The sequence below is a fragment of the Thermobia domestica genome, chromosome 3 (genome assembly GCF_964235325.1).
Source record: "Thermobia domestica chromosome 3, izTheDome1.hap1.1, whole genome shotgun sequence".
NCBI classification, from domain to species: Eukaryota; Metazoa; Arthropoda; class Insecta; order Zygentoma; family Lepismatidae; genus Thermobia; species Thermobia domestica.
Window position 1 is genome coordinate 351955213 of NC_137456.1, and position 22371 is coordinate 351977583.

General features: G+C 35.7%; 1 protein-coding gene across 1 annotated transcript in view; it reads left to right on the plus strand.

Moving 5' to 3' along the window:
* The window catches only part of pasi1 (septate junction component pasiflora 1), a 40302-nt gene continuing 17931 nt past the window's right edge, over window positions 1–22371 (plus strand). The window contains exons 1-5 of the mRNA XM_081752969.1: window positions 1–156; window positions 10189–10283; window positions 12799–12898; window positions 15443–15630; window positions 19739–19789. Coding sequence (XP_081609095.1) covers window positions 10197–10283; window positions 12799–12898; window positions 15443–15630; window positions 19739–19789 — 426 coding nt within the window. The 5' untranslated portion in view covers window positions 1–156; window positions 10189–10196. The remainder of the gene's footprint in view (window positions 157–10188; window positions 10284–12798; window positions 12899–15442; window positions 15631–19738; window positions 19790–22371) is intronic.

The window sequence follows — 22371 nt, forward strand, 5'->3', positions numbered from 1 at the left end:
GTTTATTTTACCGTCACTGTGGATTCAATTAATTTGTTTATATGTTCCAGTAGTGTTTACGATTGAAAGAGTGAATGAACTTTTCGGTCTGTTGTATTAGAAGTTTCTAATAAGAAACAGAAATAGAGCAGTAGAAATTTTTTTTTTATCTAAAAGGTATGTAAGTTTAGGCAATATCATATATTTCTAAATATTAAATAGCTTTTACTCTTCCAGTCACGCCCATGTACCTGGACACTATTTGGCTGACCCTATTTTTGAGATCCTTTATTTCAAAGAGAATTACAAATGATTTTATCTTTGGAAAGCAATATTTTAGCATGTAATGTTCATAACGAATAATATACATTTTAAAAATGACAAGGTCTCCCGTGAAATTAATGTTTCGTATTGTACAGCCGCGATCACCATGTTGGTATCTGGCATTTACTCGGATTTTTGCAAGAGTTGGATATTCTTTAATTTTTTACGGTTAAGAATATGTTCGGAAATTTAATTTTGCCGTTCACGTTGCAGAGTGTGCACGAACCTCTTCCCCTTTTCGGGACGGTTCTAGAACACCATGTAGCTAGGTTGGTTCGTTTCTGTGCCAAAGTATAATATTTAATTCACATAGTATTGCAGAGCGAGCGTTAGCGAGTGAAGACGGGTTAGAGCCCTGCAGGACACGTTGTTTTCTGTTTTTATTGCAGCTCAATGGGAAGGGTACCTGTGTTCTAGAACCTTGCCCATTTTTCACCCTGCTAAGCTTGACTTTCAATCGTCTTGCTCACTAATTGTTGTGTCCATGCTATTTTGTCTCGGAGGAATTTAATTTGAAAACGCTTAAAGTTCCATAGATGATGTCCTTCCTAGATTTCGCTGTATTTTTTCATATCGGCTAAGGTTCGGCTGAAGGCCTCCCTGATCGCAGGAATATGAACCTGTTTCCAGCATTACTTTCATAATTAGTGACGGTTGTTTCATTTTCCGGGTTCACTCAAGCAGACGGCTCTACCAAATAATAATAATAATAATAATAATAAAAAAGTATTGGTAAAATACAAAGAGAAACATTTTTCCTGAAGAAATTAGGATTTTAATATAAGTAATTAGTGTCAGTGCACAGCGAATTGAAATGAATTTTGAGCAGGGTTGGCTGGTTTAAACCAGCTGGTTTTTTTTTTAAAAAAAAAACAACTGGTTTAAGCCTAAAAACGAAAAATTTTCGTAAGAGTGTAACTATTCCTAAAATCTTGATGAAAACATATTTATTGGTTATCACTAGGGCCCGGATAATTATGTACTAAAAACAATGAAAATATGTACATAAAATCTCAATAATATGTAATAAAACCCTTCCAAAAGAGCAAAATATGTAAAATGAAAATACCAGCATTTTCTATTACGTTTTCTACATTTGATGTGGTAAATACAATATCTATTCAATTGCAATGTTTACTACCTGTTACTTTTCCAGCATGATCTCCGCAACATTAAGAAACAGAATGAGTTTCAAATTTTCAGTTAGAAAACTTATCTTGTTATCGCGTATAAAAGAGTTTCTATGCACTAAATGGTCGTTTCACTCTACACAAAGTCTTGCTTCATATTTATACTTTCAGAAATCATCCAAAGGTCGTTCAACTGTACATTACGGGAGAAATCTAGAACACTGGCCCGCCTACCTGTACAACAGATAGTAACCTATCCTAACATAGCCTAACCTCCCTAATCTCTAATTAATCTTAATTAACCTTATTTAGGAAGGAATTTTTACGAAAACTTTGTTTATGCCATTGTACATCTAATGGGCGTCCAGCGTTATAGAACCTTCCCGTACATTACACACTCAAAACTTTTTAGTAAAAAATATCCTGAAGAACAAAAGATTCTCAATTAATCTTTTCACTATTTCAACAGTCGATCTCCGTAACAGTAAGGAACGAAAATGTGTTTCAAATTTTCAAACACAAAACCTCTCCTGTTATCACGCAACAGAGCTTTGTATTGACTGAACGATCGTTTAACATTACACGAATTAATTGGTGCATACTTAAACTTGCACAAATCAGAAGGTGCGTATTCAATAGCCACGACATGGATTTAGCTTCACTTAACACTCCACTAATAGCATAGATTGTCTTATAGCCTGGATTTTTCTCCAAAACGAAAGCTATCTTCTTATTCACTGCATCCCCAACAGATCCTTTCACACCTACCAGAGAAGCAACTGTTGAGCGAACAATTTCAAGATTGTCTGAAAGCCTTGATGATGATTTCTCCAAGGATTAAATAGTACTACTGAGACATAAAAAATTGCTCTGAATGTAGGAAATATCATGCTTCAACTTCCCGTCATCAAACATTCGTTTCGCTATTTCTATAGAAGATCCATCTTCAGAATCAAAATGTAACACTTGTTTCACTGCATCAAAGTTCGTAACATAGTAACTCACAGCATCAATCCAGCTTCCCCATCTCGTTAGTACCGGCTGAGGAGGAAGAGGTAGTTCAGGGAACAGTTCTTTAAATTTCTCAACTCTACTGGAAGCCTTCAAAAATACCTTCTTTGTATTTGAAATTAATGCATCCACTTGTGAAAATCTAGAACGAACAAATTTTGCAACACGATGAAATGCGTGGGTAAGACAAGTTAGATGTAACAGCTTCGGACACAATACTTGCAAAGCTTCTGCAGCTTTGCGCATGTACGGTGCTGCATCAGTCACTAGAAGGAAGACATTGTTATGCTTGATACCATCAGGCCACAAAAGTCCCTTAGCATCATTAAAGAGTTTTGCAATGGCTTGATGGTTGCATCGCGGCAACAAATCACTAGTTAACAAGATAGGCTAACTGACTTCATTATCTTTCAACAAACCTATTACAACATTACCAACATGTCGCCCCTCTACATCAGTTGTTTCGTCAATTGACACCCAAATAGGACCATCACCAATTTCCCCACGAACAGAGTTCATTGTTTCCACATATAAATCAGGTACGTAATGCTTTCTGATTGTAGATTCATCTGGAACTGTTTCGTGTGTGTATTGTTGCAGAAATTCACGAAGTACTGTATTGTTTAGTTTCCAAATAGGGATATCAGCACATACCATAGCACGGCACAGATCACTTGAAAATGAGACTTCCGTGGCCCTGGACTACTTTGAGCTTGAGATTCAGTTACTAGCAACTGCTTTTGTGGTTTAGGTTTTGAAGCTTGGGTCTGATGGCGTGATGTGGATATGTGTTGCACAACTTGGGAATGTTGAGCGCATGAGACACCCTTCTCACACACCTGGCAATAAAGCACTTTTCCATCTCTGGAAAAATGCTCAAACTCTTCCGTGAAATGCTTAAGTCTTATTGACAACGGGGTTTTGTCCTTTGGCATCTTGGAAACAGGATTTGCTGACAGCACAGGAGATTAAATATTCAATAAAATAGCTCACACTTTTCCTACGGCATGCGTTGTGGCGGCAGGCGCTTCACTTTTGTAAATCAAGAGTTCAGTGTTATCAATTGCGTGAATGCAAACTTCCCCATCTGATTTAATATTTTTCGCTGAAGGTAAATATTAGTGGGGCGAGTTTGCGACAAAAACACGATAGGCAATCGTAAAGCTGCATCCCGATAGTAATTCGATTGAATTATTAATCTCACGTAAGGATGTGAGCGCTACTACCGCGACCGAGAGTGTACGATTGCTAATCAAATCAAGTTGTGTCCAACTCTCTCTACCAATCCGCCAAACTACGCTTTAATACTATTTTAAAAGGGTGGAACGCAGTGAAACAATATAAAATAAGTAAATAAATAAAAATTAAAAATTAAAAATAAAGCAAGCACTTTAAGTTCAAAGAGAGGTGAGTATTTTCTTCTTTTCAGTCTATTGTTGAACAGTTTTTGTACGAAAAATCCCTATAGAACATAAAAATCCCAAGAAATATGTAAAATTATGTGCTCATGAGTAAAATATGTAATTATATGTACATAAATGTAAAATATGTAAATATATGTACTTTCAAATGGGTGTTTTTAGGCACTATGGGTCACAAATGACATTATTACCCTGATTTGGTATAAAAATATAACCCCTACAAAAATATGTAATTAAATAATTATCCGGACCCTAGTTATCACGTTTCACTCCCATATATTATTCGTACTATATTCAGACTTAAATTTCCCATTCTTTACTCACAGAGATTATATTACAAAAGCAACTTTTTTAATGTAACTTGATGGATGTTTCTTTTGTGATTTTTTTTTTTTTTTAGTTTATTATTATTGTTATGCAACCAAAGGAAAATTCTAAACATTGTTTCGTTTTAATAATGTTTACTATTGATAAAATACTTCGAAATGCCATACTTTTTTGGGGAGAGGGATCACACAAACCCCACTGGAGGCAATTATTGGAATAACAAGAATCTTTGTAACTATTTTTGTATAAATGGGTCAGAGCCAAAGTGGACTCAAATAATTATTATCTTTATTCATTTTTCTTACTGATATGCAAAGTAAGCCGTTATATTTCTTTAACTTGGACTAGTAAAAGTCGTAGTGAACTGACTTGGACTAAATTAGTTCTTCTGTACTCTGGAGTACTTTGAAATTGTCCATATGTAATTCTGTATAATGGTTCCACTTGTGCAATTGTTTATCTTTTTGTCCTTCTGTCCTAATGTCTCTTGATGATTATATTAACAAATATGTAAAGATTAGTCAACGTATTTTTATCAGGAGTTCTTCGTGAGTGAGTCGGCAGACGTATCGCATTTGTGGCCAGTTAGTCCCGGTTTCGAGTTCAAATAGAGAACAATTTCTCTTGGATGTAAGCCGAGAAGCGGTTTGGATTCCGCTTTAAACTTATGTGACCCCTTCCAGCATAACCCGGTTGTTGCATACTAACACCAAGGCGAAACAAGCTTATTTCTGTCCATATGTAATATAAATACATAGAGCAAGTTATTTAAACCAAAAAAACCGGGTTTAAACCATTATTCGCAAATATTTGTTATTTTCAGGCTTTCTTTCTTGGTTACTAAACGCGTGTGAATTTATATTGTATTACTGCTCACAAGTAGTGCTTTCAATCTGATAAGTGGTGCGAACTCCATATTATTTAAAGATAACGAAAACAATGGGCCTCATTTCAGAGCGTTTTGCGTCAAGTTTCCGATAATCGGGCATTTATTCCGTTAACCGCGTCCAGTTTTTCAGCATCCGGACGTATGCTATAAAAACTATTATGCAAAAGAAAAGCCTATTTATTGTAGGTTTACACTAAAAAGCACGAATACAACCAGTTCACTGCAGTGGAGTCCTGAAGGGGCGCTACGGTTTTCCTTTACGTGCACCTTTGGCTTTATGAGTTTCCGCTCTATTTCTATTCCGTATTGCGCCATACACTTACCAAGGTAGTTACTAAGTGCATTTGAAACACTGACATATTATGGTCTATCGTCAGGTTACCTAATATGGCCTTACTACGTACCTTCTTATAGTCCAAGATTGAACTTCATTTTTCTCCGTATTTAATCACCCTACATTGATGACCATAATTTCTTTTTTTGTTTGTCTGATGTTATCCCCAATATTTGTAATTTTGGGGGCTATCTGCGGAAGTTAAACCTTATTTATCTTAGGGAGTGATGATTGTACATCCACGTGATCGGGAATTAATAAAATTGCGCCAGCAGTTTACAGCCACCTGTGTCTGAATGTGTACTGATACGTATTCATACGAGAGCAGATCCATCCGTATGTAAGGTCACGTTAGATTTAGTTGTTGGGATTAATTAGAAAATAGTTTCTTATAAATCAAACCAGTGACAGAATTATCTGAAGTAAAATCCCGGAGAAAACTCTTTATGTCATGCTTATTCTTTCGTTCTGGTTTACTTTTGACACACCACTAGAAAAGATTGTTGAAAAATTATAATTCTTTCACTATTTTCCTTCTTATTGTCTCCTAAAAGATTTCTGCTAGGCGACATGAAAATAATCTCGGGGCCATGAATAAGCGACTATTTTTCCTGGAAGAGGAAAGACTTTCCTGTACCCCCTGTCGCTTAGCAACCGCAAACTGCACTGGAGGTCGCGAAGGACTCAATGATTCCAGATTTCTAAACTGAATGAACTGGTTCCTCTCTGTTTTGAAGTTTTCATTCCAGATTGTCATATGGGAACAGCAGAAGTAAAAACTTATTTTTTAGTTCAACCTAGACCCAGCTTGCATTATGTTAGTATTCGAAAGTTTTCGATAAAGTGATATGTTTATTTATTGCCCATAAAAGATCTGTAGGGAAAATGAGCTAACGAAGAATATCATTTTTTAAAACGGATTCTATTTTGTTCAGGATGACATTTTTCAAAGAAAGAAAGAAAAAAAAAAGGTATGGAAAGGGAAAAATTTATGCACTTAAAAGGTAAATACTTATTCTCAATTTCAACAGGAGCCTACCTTTTGGCGCTATAGTTTACAACTTAAGGCAGGTAGTAGGGTGATTTTCCTTTTACCTCTTTATAGTTTTCCGATTTTTGCAAACCATAATAAAATGAATCATATATTTGTAAATTTAAGCATGAATTTTTTGAAGTTTATATATATATATATATATATATATATATATATATATATATGTGTGTGTGTGTGTGTGTATAAAAGAAAAGAAAGACTTTACAAGACGTCTCGTCTCGTGGACGACACTAATCAAGGCTGAGTTAACTCGTTTTCGCGCGTCCCAAAACCAATGACCTCACTTTAATCAAAGGAGATCACATATCGGAATAATATAAAATAATTCTGAACAATATTTATTTAATATCACCAGTTTATTGGCTTCATTACAAAGCCATATACCCAGCCCACGTCACTAACCTTAGGATACGTTTTCATGTAAGATATTTGCACTCAATTGAATTACATTGATTTCAATACAAAAGCAAAGTATTTACAGATATCATTAAGTTTCGCTGCTGACAGATTTATCAACCGAGTGCTAATCAAATTTGCAATTTTGCTGACATTTTGCACTAATCTTTGTTTCTAATTACCTGAGGATGTTTCTTTAATAAAACTAAAATTATAATATTATAGAAATTGGCCCCATTACCCCTTTTCAGGTACATTTCCCCTTTTTACCTATAGGAGCGAAGTTTTCGCAATCGTTGAAACGTGTTTTCGGTTAATTTTAATGAAGTATTTATCCCTTAGTTCCATCTTGTTAACTTCAAGAATTACGATATATTCTTTTCTTAGAAAAAAAAAAAATGAAGTCTCTTTCACTCTGCCATATATTTTTAAAATTCTTTTATTAGCCCTTACTTTTTGACAAAGGAATATTCTGTACAAATCCATGTTTCCATCTATAATAGTTTGAGTAAGGTGTTGATGAGTAAGTCACTTTAGATATAATCTTTTTTAAAAAACTCATAAATAATTCGTGTTCAGTTTTGGTATTTTCGCCCTATTTGAATTATGTTGTTGGCACTCGATCGTTTAACATTTTTCTTAGATCACGTTTTATTACACAATTCACAAGTCAATATGTTTCTAGTACGGTTTTCTCAATGGCTTTCTCTAGAATTAAGAACATATGGTGTCCAGACATTTTCAAGAAAAATGTGACAATCTTGTCCCTCAGCACGTGCAGAAAACACTTTTGTGGTCACTTGTGGTCATGCTTGCGGAAGGGGCTGTTTCTTACGAAGGGTATGGGTAAGGGACGCTTATCGGTGGCCGCGACTGTATCTTACTTGGCATAGATAAAATTCAAAGGGGCCACCAGAAGTAATTGTTGAAAATTTACAATTCTTTTACGATTTGCGTGTAAATACGGCTTTCGGATGTGTAGCATAAAAACTGCAGTGCAAAAAACAAACCAAGCTGTGCTAAGTGGACACTAGATGAAGTTCAGCACACTATTTTGCTGCAACTATGATATGACTAATTGTTCAAATTTTCATGTAATTGGTAACACAGTGTCTTTGTGACAGAAAAAAAAAAAAAGAGCCATACATATAATCGGTAACTCTGCACCACATATTCACTTTAAGAGTACATCGTTGGAATTTATAGGAGACATATTTGTTTCCCGTTCCCCAATTAAGTTCATTGTGTATGTTGCTGGGACAGGTGGCATTGTATAAACTCGTTTTGGGGGCGAAATAGTATAGTGGAAAAAGGCGTATACTGTGACCTTACATGATCTACACTTGTGCCAACGTCACCGAATTTAAGCCTCGCTCACGTTAATAAAGCCCTATCCTTCCTACTTTGGTGTTCAATAAGGATGTAGAACAAAAGCTGGCATGTTGTAGTATTGATACTTGTACTGTCATTCTAGATAGCTTCGTTCGTAACCACCCGTGGATTTAGCTACTGTTCCTTTGGCACCTACCACTCACACGTCATCTTCCGGAAAATATAGCTGGCATTGTAATCCCCGTCGTTCATCGCATGCTGGGGTATGGAAACATCTAGAGATTATTGTCTGATGATCCTCTGACGTATATAAATGATAGGCTTACGTATCCCAGTCGACGGTCAGTACAGCGACTTTCGTGGGCTCTGTGTCATAACTTGTCTGATGTCTTGCTCTCTGTTTCTTACACATTCATCCGCCCGTGTCAGACACGGTAAAACCATCTTGTAGGAACATGATACCATTTCTATCGGGGTCGTTGAACACATGTCATATGTGACCACAATCTTAGAAAAAGTGCTGGAACGTCACCAATTGTCCCGACTCTCACAAACTGTTTGATCATATTGATCCATCGAAAAAAAAAAAAAAAATCCAGAACGTTTTAATTTTATGACACTTCAGATGAATCACTCTATTAGTAGTGCTTATATCCAGCTCATTAATAAAAATATTTTTTTTTTTTTCCTTTTTAAAAACTCCATACGTAACAAGAGGTGTGCAACTGAACGTCATAATATAAATGAACTGAGACTCTTTAATTGTTAAAATATTTTCTTAACATTTTGCTTACGAAGCCTATTCTGCAAGATAAAAGCGTTGGTACTTCAACAAAAAGGTTTTAAGGAGTTCGGTTTACCATAATATATTTAGCGTGTCAGTTCATCTGTCTCAGAGAGAGAGAAAAAAAATCTACAGAGCTACTTCATCTGTCATCTTAGTCAAAATGTACATCGGCAAAAATTAGGAATCGAGTTCGTTTTTGAAACCTGAAGTGATAGAAATTAGCTATTTCCGGTTTTAGCGTTGATTGCTGTAGAGCAAAAAGGATATTAAATGTAAATAGACCACTCTGCAATCGATTAAGCGTCCCAAAAGTCTATTGCGTCTTCATCCTTAACTCTAGTAAAATCTATTACAACCTCAGGGTTGAATATTGGTCTTCATAGATAAGAGGTAGCGAGAAGCGTTTTTTGACCATTTATTTAACGTTCTAAGAGTATGTCTCATCTTATCTATTAACTGTCTATTAAAACTGGAAGTAGCAGAAATTAACCACTTCCGGTTTTAAAGTTAGTCGTTATAGAGTGAAAACGGTACGAGATAGGGAGAAGCGGTTTTCTGCAATTAATTAAGACTTCCAAGAGTATAATCCATCTCCATTCTAATCTCTGTACTGAAATCGGATGTATACACTACCACTCCCGGTTTAAATAATAATTAAGAAGATATCACATCATACAAACCAAACTTTTTTTTTTCGCTTGGTGTACACACAACACTACTACTTCTTAGAGGAATGCACATGTCAAATATTCACAACATTCAGGCTCTAATTATCTTGAATCATGGGAGAAGTAGAAGAAGACTTTGGAGAATTAAAAACAGAATTGTATGACCTACGGATATTCAGAGAACTCAGGAAGAAAGGAGGAAGAGAACATGCCCCCCTCCCTCAAGTTTGGTTGTTATTGTGTTTTGACCATTCTAGACCAATCTAGAAGCAGCAATAAAAATACTGAGCTTAAGCAGGAGTATAGGCTTTCTAACTTTTTTCTTTCGTATGTAATCGATTCTTTATATATTTGAATGTTTCACAAGAAATCAGTTTTCCACATGTCTAACTAGTACGTAAATTCCACGATAGAGTGTTTATGACATCAATGCTTTTAATTTGTAACAGAAATGTAAAAGTTCATTGTGTTGTATGTGAATTATAGACGTATTAGATTTTGAACTTTGAATTTTATTTATTTATTTATTGTTTCAGTTTCAAGAATGCCAGTCCTAAATACTTGCTGGTCACCATGTATATGGTATCCAAATGTGAAATCTGGTAGCTACGCAGTTGCAGGTTATACTTTGGTAAGAGTCTTTCCTTTACATGTTTATTTGTTACAGCAGGAAAAAAAATGTGTAATCTGATGATCAGTTTAATGTATGCTGATCATAGAAAGATTAGGCCAGACGGTTTTAACAATGATGTTTTCCAGATATATGAACTTTTTAGTCTAGTTAATTTATATATTTTTCAGTGAACACCCGGAAAGGAAGAACACTCACATGAAACACATAATTTCATTGACACGTTACAAATCTTTATTATTATTATTATTATTATTATTATTATTATTATTACTACTACTACTACTACTACGTGTTTCGCAAAATTGAAGATTCCCAAATAGAAAGAGTGGGAATTCCCATATTCTATTGAGACTAGGAATTGTGAGGCAGAAATAGAAACACTCAAGGTTTGTTCTTTCAGCGAAAGAGCATTAATTTCATCAGTAATGTGCTCTGCTGTATCTTTATTCATTTAAGAAATAAAGAAAAAATGTGTTTATCTAGAAATTGATTCTTTTTAGTTTAGTGTCTGACGATTATGCCCTTCACGCTGAAGGGGGCGCAGTGGCTCAGTGGTAGAGCGCCACCTCTAGTGCATGGATCCCTGGTTCAATCCACGTCAAGTAAGTTTCCTCCCACTTTCTCATTGCACAAATTTATTCTATCATCATTCAGTTGCTTTAATCATCGCCTCTTTTAGCCTAAAGAGCATAATCGTGGGACATTAGACTCAGAGATTTCATTTCATTTTTTAGGCTGAAGGGGGCGGATAATTAATGAAACTGAATGATTATGATTTATGTTCTACCACCGGGAATTGAATTCGAGGCCACGTGCACCAAAGGTATACACGTTAACTAGAACACAGGAGAGATGACTGCTGGACCTCACCCAACATAACAGATATCAGTTGTAGTACAGTGCCTATAATGTACGACGAAGAACACCGCCCTGAAGAATGAAATATATGTCTGGTCTAGGAAGACTGGGTATTGTTATAGTTAACGCAGATGTAGTAAGCCGGGGATTCAATTCCCAGCCTAATTGCACGGTTTCACTCTGACATTCATTGTAATTTCACGTATAATAAAAATGTAGTATTAAAACCACTGGTTATTGTCTACAGCAGCGTTTCCCAACCGGTGTGCCGCGGCACACTGGTGTGCCGTGAATGGGCCGCTGGTGTGCCGCGAGGAATCGAAACAAAATTATTAATTTTATAGCAAGTAAATTGCAAAACGTAGGGGAAAATGTATATTTGTATTTCACATTACTATGAACCTCTACTATGAGTCTACAATTTTAAGTTACATACCGTGTTACTGCTCTGTTGAAAATGTATTTGTTATCATTGTTATGACCTTTATTGCTTCTTTATTGTCGCAGACTATTTCATAACTTGAAAATTTAAAATATCATTCAATCCATTCGACAAATTACCTACATTTGTGTTTTAAAAGTGAAAGAGATTTGTTTGTTCGTTCGTTATTTAGTGATCTTCCTTCTTAGTAAAAGGTTGGTTGGATACAAAAGGGAAGCGTATTTTTAAAACCCTGAGTCCAATATTTCATTGCAATTGTTTTCTATTTTTAAATTTGAATGAAAAATAAGCATAATGATTTACCACGGGGAAAAACCAGTGATCAAGCTTTCTTCTGTGTGAGAAGGAGATCAATAATCACAGAAAAAATACCACTGTGTTTTATATTTACAAATAATATCTATAAGTGTGCCGCGAGAATCCAAGTAACACCCGTAGTGTGCCGCAAGTTGAAAATGGTTGGGAAATGCTGGTCTACAGTACTCCAATATACGAGGGAGGATCAGAAAGTGAAGTTACAAAGCCGAGATTCCTGGAGTTTCGTTTGTTATAGAAGAATGAGGCGTATGCGGTAGTTTTAATTTTACCTATTGTGCAGATTTTCAGCCACTCTGCGCTAATTATATGTAAATACAAACAACAACTTGTTTGGAAACTGATCTCACGAAGGAGTCCGCTCACTTATTCGATTTCTCTCGGCGAGTCATGTAACTGCGGCTGAAATTCACCGGCAGCTGATAGAGGTTTACGAAGAGATTGTAATGGTGTCGTCAGCATATCGCGGAGCTGATTTAGAACAGGAGAATCACGTTACGGTAACTGATGGCAGAATTGGGAATGAGTTTCGGAAGCGTTCGTCACATTGTGCACGATATTCTGGAGTACTGAAAAGTTTGTTCCTGATGGCTTCTACGCAGGGACATGATTTTTAATTTAAGGGCATCTTCAAACTTATCCCACGATGCGACAAATGCCTCAACCGATATGGAAACTATGTATAAAAAAAAAAAATAAATAAATAAATAAATAAAAAAAAATAAAATAACTTAATGTATGTACTATCTGTTGGCTGTATTGGTTGTATGATATATTATATACTTGTTTCACTGCTGGCTTTGTAACCTCACTTTCCGAGCACCCCTCGTATAATTATGTCTGTTGTAATTTTCTAAATATGTACATTAATTAACGATTATATTTGTTTCATTATAGGCAATTAGTTTTGTTGTAATTACGCACACAGCATATGTAATGAATGGAGGAGAATCCACGCAGCTTTATCTTCCGTTGTTCGAGTCTGATATCAGATCATGTAAGTTGCTTTGGCGTACTTTCTGGTGAATGTAGAACTACATGTAATATTAATTATATAGTAAATTTATCTCCTGTGAATAATATTTTTGATTATTGAGTAACTTCGGTTCACCCTGGAACTTTCTTCTGCAACATTTTTCTTAGTCATTCCATGTGTTCATCTTCAAGTGAAAATTCAAATGAAACATGATCATCTCCAAAACAAGTGAATTGGTTATGACATGTTACTTCCCGCACTTGTTCACTTATAGAATTTCAATCAGAATGACACTATTGTTTACTTTTTAAAAAATATACCTGTAGAATAGTACAAAGATATATCCATCACTTTTAACGAACGACTTTTTGTAAATTTTATGTACAATGTTTATAAACTTACAGTATACAGAAGTTGTAATTTTTTTTTTCTTTCAGTAAGTAAAATAAATTCATAAGTTGTTTCAATAAATAAATTCATCCGTTTATTTTTTTATTTTTTTAAAGCACACTTTAACCCGAAGCTGTGAGGATGATTAGAATACCCCCCCCCCAAAAAAAAAAAAAAAACACTATACAGTATGTTTTGTTATAATCGCATTATTTTTTTCATGGTTTGTATTGGAAAATTGTCTTGCATGTATATGTTCGAACTTACAACTTAATTTTACGCCCACATTCTTGTAAGATTACAATACGGTTATTTTTGCAAGTTGAAGAAAGGCACATAGCAAATCATTAAAATGCGTAAGTTTCACGCGAATTATCGGGGAACAGACGGGCGTACAGACACAAATGCCAATAGCTTCACTACGCTTGCTTCAATAATTGACAACTAAGAGCAATAGCTATTCCAAAAATTACAAAGGGAAGTGGAAAGAAATCGGTCAATGCCTATATTTAATGATGGTATCCCAGTATTCGGCTGGTAAACCTGAGTTAAAAACCTGTCAGGATGGATAGTCACCGGATTCTTACCCGGTTTCTCTCGTTTGTCAAGCAAGAACACTAACTATTAGAGTACGGGCATTAGGAGCGGAAACTTAATTGCTATTGCAAGACATGTCAAGTATCTATATATTACTGAGATGACTTTTTGTCTCCCCCATGTTTTTAAAAATATAAATAGAAATGAGATTTTGGAATGAATGCATTTCTAATAGATCATTGAAAATTAGATCACGTTATTCGAGAATAGTTTTACAAAGCAAACAGAGGGCTGACACCTCTTAACGCTGACATGAACGTTATTTTATTTCTTTTTGTCAAAGTGGAAACAGAACCTCATGTACTACGGAACGTAATTTTTGATATTTAATTAATCCATCTTTAAAGTGTTTTAATTGATATTTCATAACAACGTGTATTCTGATATTTTAAAAATGAAATATTGTTTAGCATATGATACATTAAATTTGAAACTTCGTAACAAATAAGTATATATTAAAATGTACAGAAAAATCTATCTTAATCCATAAATTACTTCGAAGCCTATAATATCTTTGGTTTTAAATAGAAGTACAGAAATTGAAGAAATGTATTCTGCAGGTAAATAAATACAGCGTGTGGTGGTAATTAGAAAACCAATTTAACTCTCTCTTCCAAGAAATAGGAAAAAAAAAACTTATTTAAACCAGAAAAAATCTTTTATTTTAATTGTATTTTATCTTTTTTTTTTTTCAATTGTGGCGCATAGTTAAAGGACTAATGATAATGCTTCCTTCATATGGTCAAAATACCATGCTCATTTATTTATTTTTTTATTTTTATTTTTATTATTATTATTATTATTATTATTATTATTATTATTATTATTATTATTATTATTATTATTATTATTATTATTATTATTTCGTTTTCAGATTGTAGCACGAACAGCAATACCTTTTGAGTCTGGCAAAGTCACTTTGAGCACCGCCCTTTTATACTTAAAACCACTTTTCATCGCTCGAAACAATCCAATACAAATTCTCTTTCCAATTTATTTCTCAGGATGAGGAGGACTCTATAATTGGTATTGCTGATGGTCACTATAGGATACGTATCAAATGAATAAATAATGATCCTTCTCTGTATCCGGTGACGAATTTTATGGTTATTCGGTCTCTTCTGAGACCTTCTTTAACACCAACATAGTTGGAGAGCTGGAATTTCCTACATAAGCATTGTTGAAAGTTACCCTGGAAAATTATAAAACTACAGGATTATCTGATAAACAATTACGACGTATTGCTTGTTAATCTTCCACTTCTTCACTTGAGAAAGATACGTTGGGACGTATCTGGCAGGAACTAGATTATCAGTTGGACGTCTGTCGTGTCACATTCAACCTTTTAATGCGCACAAAAACTTACAACTTTTCTTCTTTCCAATGAGTTTGCATTATTATGTAGTTGCAGTACAAAATAAATATGGTTTAGTTGTGCATTTTTTTTTTTTTTTTAAATAAACGCTGTAGTTTTTCTTGAACAGAGAATGAGGTGCGTCTTATGATAATTATTTTTTCAAAGATTATCATTATGAATCAGAAGAGCGTAATTGAATTCTCTCTCTCTCTCTGTTTCAGCTACTCAGTCGGCGGGAGGTGTGATCATAGCCTACTTTGTATTCTTTATTTTCTTCTCCATTCTTTTGATGTTTGGCATCCACAAAGGAAATCGAGGGATGTTTATTCCCTGGTTTATCCAAATGTCTCTCATCCTCCTATTTCAATTGTGCTTTGGGCTCTGGCTTCTCGGAGGATATTATATTTATGTAAGTACCATTCGATAATTTTTTTTCTTTCTTTCTTAAATCTAGGACGAGTTTTATGCGTCAAAATTAGTCTCAAACAGGTACACAATGAAGTGAATATCTTTTCCAACTATGATGTCGCCAGAAAATATAATTTTCATTCTTCATTTCATAGATAGATAAAATGAATATATAGAATATATAATATAAAAATGAATATATATCGTACGTGATTTAGAGAGATCATTCGATCAGTATAAATCTTACCATGGAGACACACCTTGTCGTGATTAATAAAATGTACGTAACAAATGTACTTGCCGTTTACATGTATCTTCGGTCATATTCAGTATTGAGTGAGATTTTTCCGTCCTTTTGAACATAATTTCCGTTCACCTCCACGCACCGTCCCGTTCTGTGTATCCATTTTTCAAATGCTTCTGCGAAGTCATTTTCGGATTTGTGTTTTACACGCTGGAAGAATATCATTTTCGGGGTACTTCTGAACGGAAAAGTCTGCCTGGCAATGAATCCTTCAGTTTTGAGAACGAACTGTGGTCACTGGAGAATTATCCTTAGAAGCAGAATTAGGGTGACCATAAAATTTTCAGCTGAAAACGGGATAGGTTCCAATTTTTAAAATCATGAGAAATGAGAAAGAGATCAGTGCGTAAGTTAGTTCCTGTTTACCTTAGCAATACCTAATACATTTATATTGTAATATATTAATATACATAAGCTATAAAATATAAAACAGCATTTAACTTACAATATAGTAGGACATGATGCTTCCTGCATTTGTTCCTTTGCCCTAGCTCGAATCCTTGATATTACATTGAGTGAGAAGTTGACTCTTGAACTGAAGAATCCCAGAAGTATTTCTCAGAAGAACCTATTTTCTTGAGAATAGCTTTAGTCAAGTCAATAGGTCAAGTAATTTGATAGTTACAAAAAAGGAAAGACACGTTCAAGTTTGTTCAACAAACAAGCAAGTGCTAAAACCTCTGCTGCCTTTCGAGCAGTACTGCGCGTACGAACTATAGATCATGTTTAATGTAGGTAATTTCAATTCAGTTCTTGCCTCTGTTATTATTAATACCTTTACAAGGAATAATGGTACTGGCTTTATTTACTTCTTTCACTTGCATAAAACGGGACAAATACCACTTTTTTTTTCATCTACTGACGGGACGCCCGGGACACGCCCCTAAAACGAGACTATCCCGGTCAAAACGGGACATATAGTCACTCTAAGCAGAATAACGTTAGATGAGAGTCCACTTTGACGTTTTTATCGTGTAGAAGTTCTTCGACTTACGCCTGACAAGTAAATGGTTCAAATGAATGAGTCGAGTTGCGGGATGAGATATAGTGCGCCTGATAGAGAATGTAAAAATATGTATATGTGCAAAGTTATAGCGGCTGAGCGCCATATGAAGCGAAGGGGGAGGGATCAAAGTTGGTGGGAGAAGGGCTACATGCTATGTTATAGAAATACATCAAATAAACTGTTAAATCGTGGAAATAATAGTGAAATTCGATATCCGAGTTGTATATTATTACATTATTATTATTTATGACATTACTTCTAATTTGCTTCATATAGTGCCGAAGAGAAGTGTTCCGGTCTAGAAGAACCTCTTCCGCTTTTTTTTCTTTTCTTTTCTTTTCTTTTCTTTTATCCGTGGAAAACAATGTGGAGTTTATATTGCTAACTTTTGTTAAATGACAAACTAATATAGACCATAACACAATAAAGTCTGATAGATTGAAATCCAATTAGTACGTACTGTACGTAAACCACTATTTTTTCACCACTTACTATATTTTTCATTCAACTTTCTTTGTCCACCTTCATCAGCAATAGCAACTTGGGACGAGCATAGCATGTGATATCTGGGTGAAAAGTGGACTACTGGAGTTGAATACAGCAACGAAGTTGTAGCGGAAAATAAGTTATCGGGTGAGGTGGCTTTCTCGAGTGTGTATCGTGTTGCATTTCGAGCATGTGTTATGACGGTATCCAAAGGAATAAAACAGGCCACAATTCATTAGCGGTTAGTGATATGACAAAATGAACAGTAGCATTGCATTCTTGATCAAAACACAGTCTTAACATATGTGCCACATGACTACCTTTCTATTTTAAAAAATATCACAGATTACAAAATGGCGGATTTCAAGGTAGCGGCGGAGGTTTCTGATCTACTCTGCCCATTCTTCTTTTGCCAATATGTGAAACTACCGCCGTTTGTATTGTCTATCTTTCACTATTTTTACGATTCAACACTTTATTTGATGCATTTCTATAACATAGCATGTAGCCCTTCTCCTACCAACTTTGACCCCTCCCCCTTCGTTTTTTATGGCACTCAGCCTCTATAACTTTGCACATACACATATTTTCACATCCTCTATCAGACGCACTATGTCTCATCCCGCAACTCGATTCATCCATTTGGATCCTTTACTTATGAGACCATTTTCTCTTCATCCAAGAGTAGAGGGATCTTGACAGGTTCAAGTGGGTGTCAGAATTCTTTCCACGATGCAATGAAAGAATCAGTCAAGGCTCAACGGTTAGGCTTCTGTCATCCATGACCAGAGCCTTATTGGGAGCAATGTTTTCTGAGGTAGTTGCACAACTTGGACGTGAGGACTTTGGTCGATCTTCAGCTTATCTTCGCCCCGCTTATTTCACGCACCCACATGTTCACAGTACAGTCGACAAGGGGAGATCCCCATAAACGTGCTTCAACTGATGATGAAAACTGGTATTCTTTTTGTATCTTTATTATAGATAACATGTTATCTCTATGTGGAATCTGTCATTTCAGGTCAACATCAGCTTTTACAAGTGAATGTATTAAAAAATAAATAGAAACTTGCACTGACACTTTTCGTCATTGTTTAGGCTTGCGACTTTGTTTTATGCAGGTCTTCACATAGTTTTGGAACACCAGTGGTGTCTATATATACACACTTTTTTTGAATTAGTATTCAATTGATGGATGTTTAAATCCTTGTATATACAATATTGTTATATTAAGCACTTTACTAATTTATATTCAAATTCAACCTTATTGTGTAATTGTTTTGTATAGCATAAAATATATAAGAAACATATAGTTAAAAGATCTATGGGTTGAAAGATAAAATTATATGCAATGTAGATGATCACAGGATAAGATTTCTAAAACATGCAAGAAACAGGTTTGATTTAGTTGTAAACGTACAATATTAAAAAGAAAATTTACAGTATACACACACACACACACCACTGTTGTTACAAAAGATACGTGAAGACTTACATAGAAGGAAGTCGTAAGCCTAAGCCTTGACGAAAAGTACTCACAGGAAGTACTTGAAATATAGTTTTAAAAAACCATATAAAACAAACATTATTCAGGTGAATTATTATTATTATTGTTACGTGTTTCATACGCGTAACAACCAACTACTTTAAACTACTTTTAGCTTTTGAGCTACGGCAAAACTTTTATTTTTATTATTATTTACGCTCCTCGAATGTATATGAAATATTTTCGTGTATAGATTTTTGGTTCCTGAGTTCTTGACCATCGAAGTTGGGTTGTTGTTGTTGAAGTTTCGTGTCCTCTTTGAGCACCGAGGCTATATGAGACTTGGCGTACAGTTCAAAGTGGAATCCGTACTGCCATAATCTATTCAAGTTTTTTTTTTTCTTGCTCTCCTGAGTCTCGGAGCACGTGCATAATATGTGCTCGTGGTAGCCACTAGATCACCAGGGAGAGCGTCAAAAATTGAGGTTTGAACTCCTCCACCCGCAAAATAATAATAATCACTAAATTCTATTTATTTATTTATTTATTGAACAACTTCCCAGATGCAGCATAACTTTGGCATTTTACACAGGGACATGTTAACAAAAGAAAGAAAAAACAAGACAACAATGACAACATCAACATAGAACAGTGTCAAAAAAGAGTGTAAAAGTAATATTATTCTGGTATTTAGAACAAGAATGAGGATTAGGGGGAAATACATGAATGAACTTGAATCTAGTTTTTCACTCTCAATTTTTATGTAGTAGGTGGTTGTAACTATTACATATACAAATAATAAAAAAGTGCTTTGTTTTATTTTCCAGCTTCAGTCTGTTCTTGCAACATTGATAAATTGGATTTGGATGGCATATAATGTAAGTAACTATTGTGTTTTCCTACTCATAATTATATTCTCTCTTAAATTTCCGTTTTCGTAATACCTAGTCTTGCCATAAATACAGTCACAGGAAGGAGCAGTCCTAATGTAAAGAACACAGCAGATCCAGAGAAATAAATTTACTTGCAACAAGTGCATACACCACAGATACAAAATGTGCAGACGTTACTCAAAATGACCACCATGCGCTTTAACACAAGCGTCTAAACGACGTGGCCAGTCATCATTGGCTGTACGCACGCAGTCCATCGGAAACGTGTTCACTGCTTTGATGGGGGCACGTTTGAGAGATTCCAAATTCGAGTGGCGTTTGGTATAACCCATGGCCTCTAATCGAAACCACAAGGCATAGTCTAGAGGATTCACTGGTAGCAATGATGTCTGACCCATTCGTCTCCAGCCATGTTTGATTCATCTTAGCTTTATAGGCCGGTGCAGAGTCTTGTTGGAAGGTCCACGACTTGGCAAAGAGTGTGTTGCTTAAAGGTTTTCCAGCTACTTCCAAGATGTTTTCACGATACACTTGAGCACTTGTTTTGATCCCTTGTTCACAGAATTGCAACTTTGTAACCCCGTCATACGACACCCTTCCAGCAAACCATCAACGAGGACGGATGGTGGCCCCACTGAACCTTTTTCACAACTTGAGAAGATTCTCTGGATGTGTCAGCATACACTCTATCATTTTGTTTGTTGAGGTGTTCTTCAATGTTGAAAATTTTCTCATCAGAAGAAAGGATTGATCTGTGTCTTCCATCCGCGTACGTCTGAAGCAGAGCCTTGCATCTCACCTTCCTGTTTGCTTTCAGTGAAGGGATTAGTAAATGTCCCGTTGATCGGCGGAAGGTCATTTATGAGTATCATTGACATTATCCTTTGCGCAATGTTCATTTCCCGGGACATAATTTTTTGCTTCCGAAGGGGTTTTCGACGAATTCTCTGCTTGACAGCCTGCATGGCTTGTGGTGTTCTACTGCTCCGCGGTCGGCCTGCTCTTTGGCGGTCACGTACAGAGGAAGTCTCACAGTACCTTGCTATGGTCCGATAGACGAATTTCAGTGTGATTTTTGAGGTTGGAGAAGTTTGAAAATCTTCGATGCTTTGTGACCACATTTGTGTAATGTAATCACAGCTACACGGTTCTGTTCCTGACCTCACTTCATCCTTACAATATCACGGACCTGCAAAGAAACATGAAATACACAATGAATAATACAAGGACTACTAACAGGAGTGAATTCACTAAAGACTATGTGCTATAAATGCTCGGTTCCGATCTGCAACTTTTGTGATAGTATTTGTGACCAGACTAGGTAGAAGCATCGGCAGTGGCTGAGCAAAGAAACTTTGTCCATTCATATAAATCTTGCCCTGAAACAACAGGGTGTCTATTGACCTGGAAAACCTGGAAAAAGCGTGGAATTTAACTATAAACCTTTCTTTTCTTAAAGGCTTGTGTTTTGTGAGTATATTGATGGTTACCGCTTGGATACCTGAACTGACAAGGGAATATTCCGATGTGGTGAATTCAATTGCTGAAAATGATTGCTAGCACTGGATTCAGCACCAAAAGAAACAGAGAAGAAAAAAAAAAAAGTGTTTAGTGGCAGACCGCATACAGGGTGGAAGATAAGTGAGGGCAAAGTGTGAAGATAGAACGTAGGAATTGTCTAGAAATGCCATATCAATTTTGAAACGAGTAGAAAGATTGGGGTCAAATGTTGGATATGAGGAATGCATGTAGAGTTCCACTGAATAAGCATAATGCGAATCATGGGGGACATCTGAAAAGCCGGCATATTGGAATTAGCGCAAGAATAATATACGGAAAAGGAACTCTTGAGGCCGTGACATATGGTTCTTGACGCACACCGTCTATTGAAATCAATAGGCCCCAAACTGTGTTGTCTCTATTTTTTTTATCAACCACACAATCATTCTTAAAGTCCGTAACAGTTGCAATTAAACAGAGGTCTCAGACTGTATTGCCCTCTGTTGATTTCAATAGACGTTCTACGTCAAGAGCCTTTATGTCACGGCATCAAGAGTCCCCTTTCCCATATATTCTTCTGGCGCTAATTCCAATATGGCGGCTTTTCAGACGTCCCCCATGATTCACATTACTCCTATTCAATGGAACTCTGCATGCATTCCTCATATCCTTCTACTCGTTTCAAAATTAACGTGTCATTTCTAGATATTTTCTAGATTCTATCTTCACATTTTGCCCTCTCTTATCCTGAAATTACACAGAAGTGGACAGTCAAAAACACGAGAGATTAGATTCTTTCCTACATCATTTTGTTCACTACGGAAGGAGTTTCTAACGCTTTTACTACTTTCATGCATAAAATTTATGTTCTTTTTCACTGTAACGCTGTAGTAGGAAGTAGTTTCTCCATTAACAAAGAGTGCTTCGTGGGAAATCTACAGAACAAGTGCTTGGTTGCTTAAAGAAGTGTGTTAGATGCTGTGCATGCTGCTGGACGGATATCCAAACTTAATATCACAAAAGAGCTTGTGGCTAAGCGGTTAGCGTACGCGCCTTTGGCGTGAGAG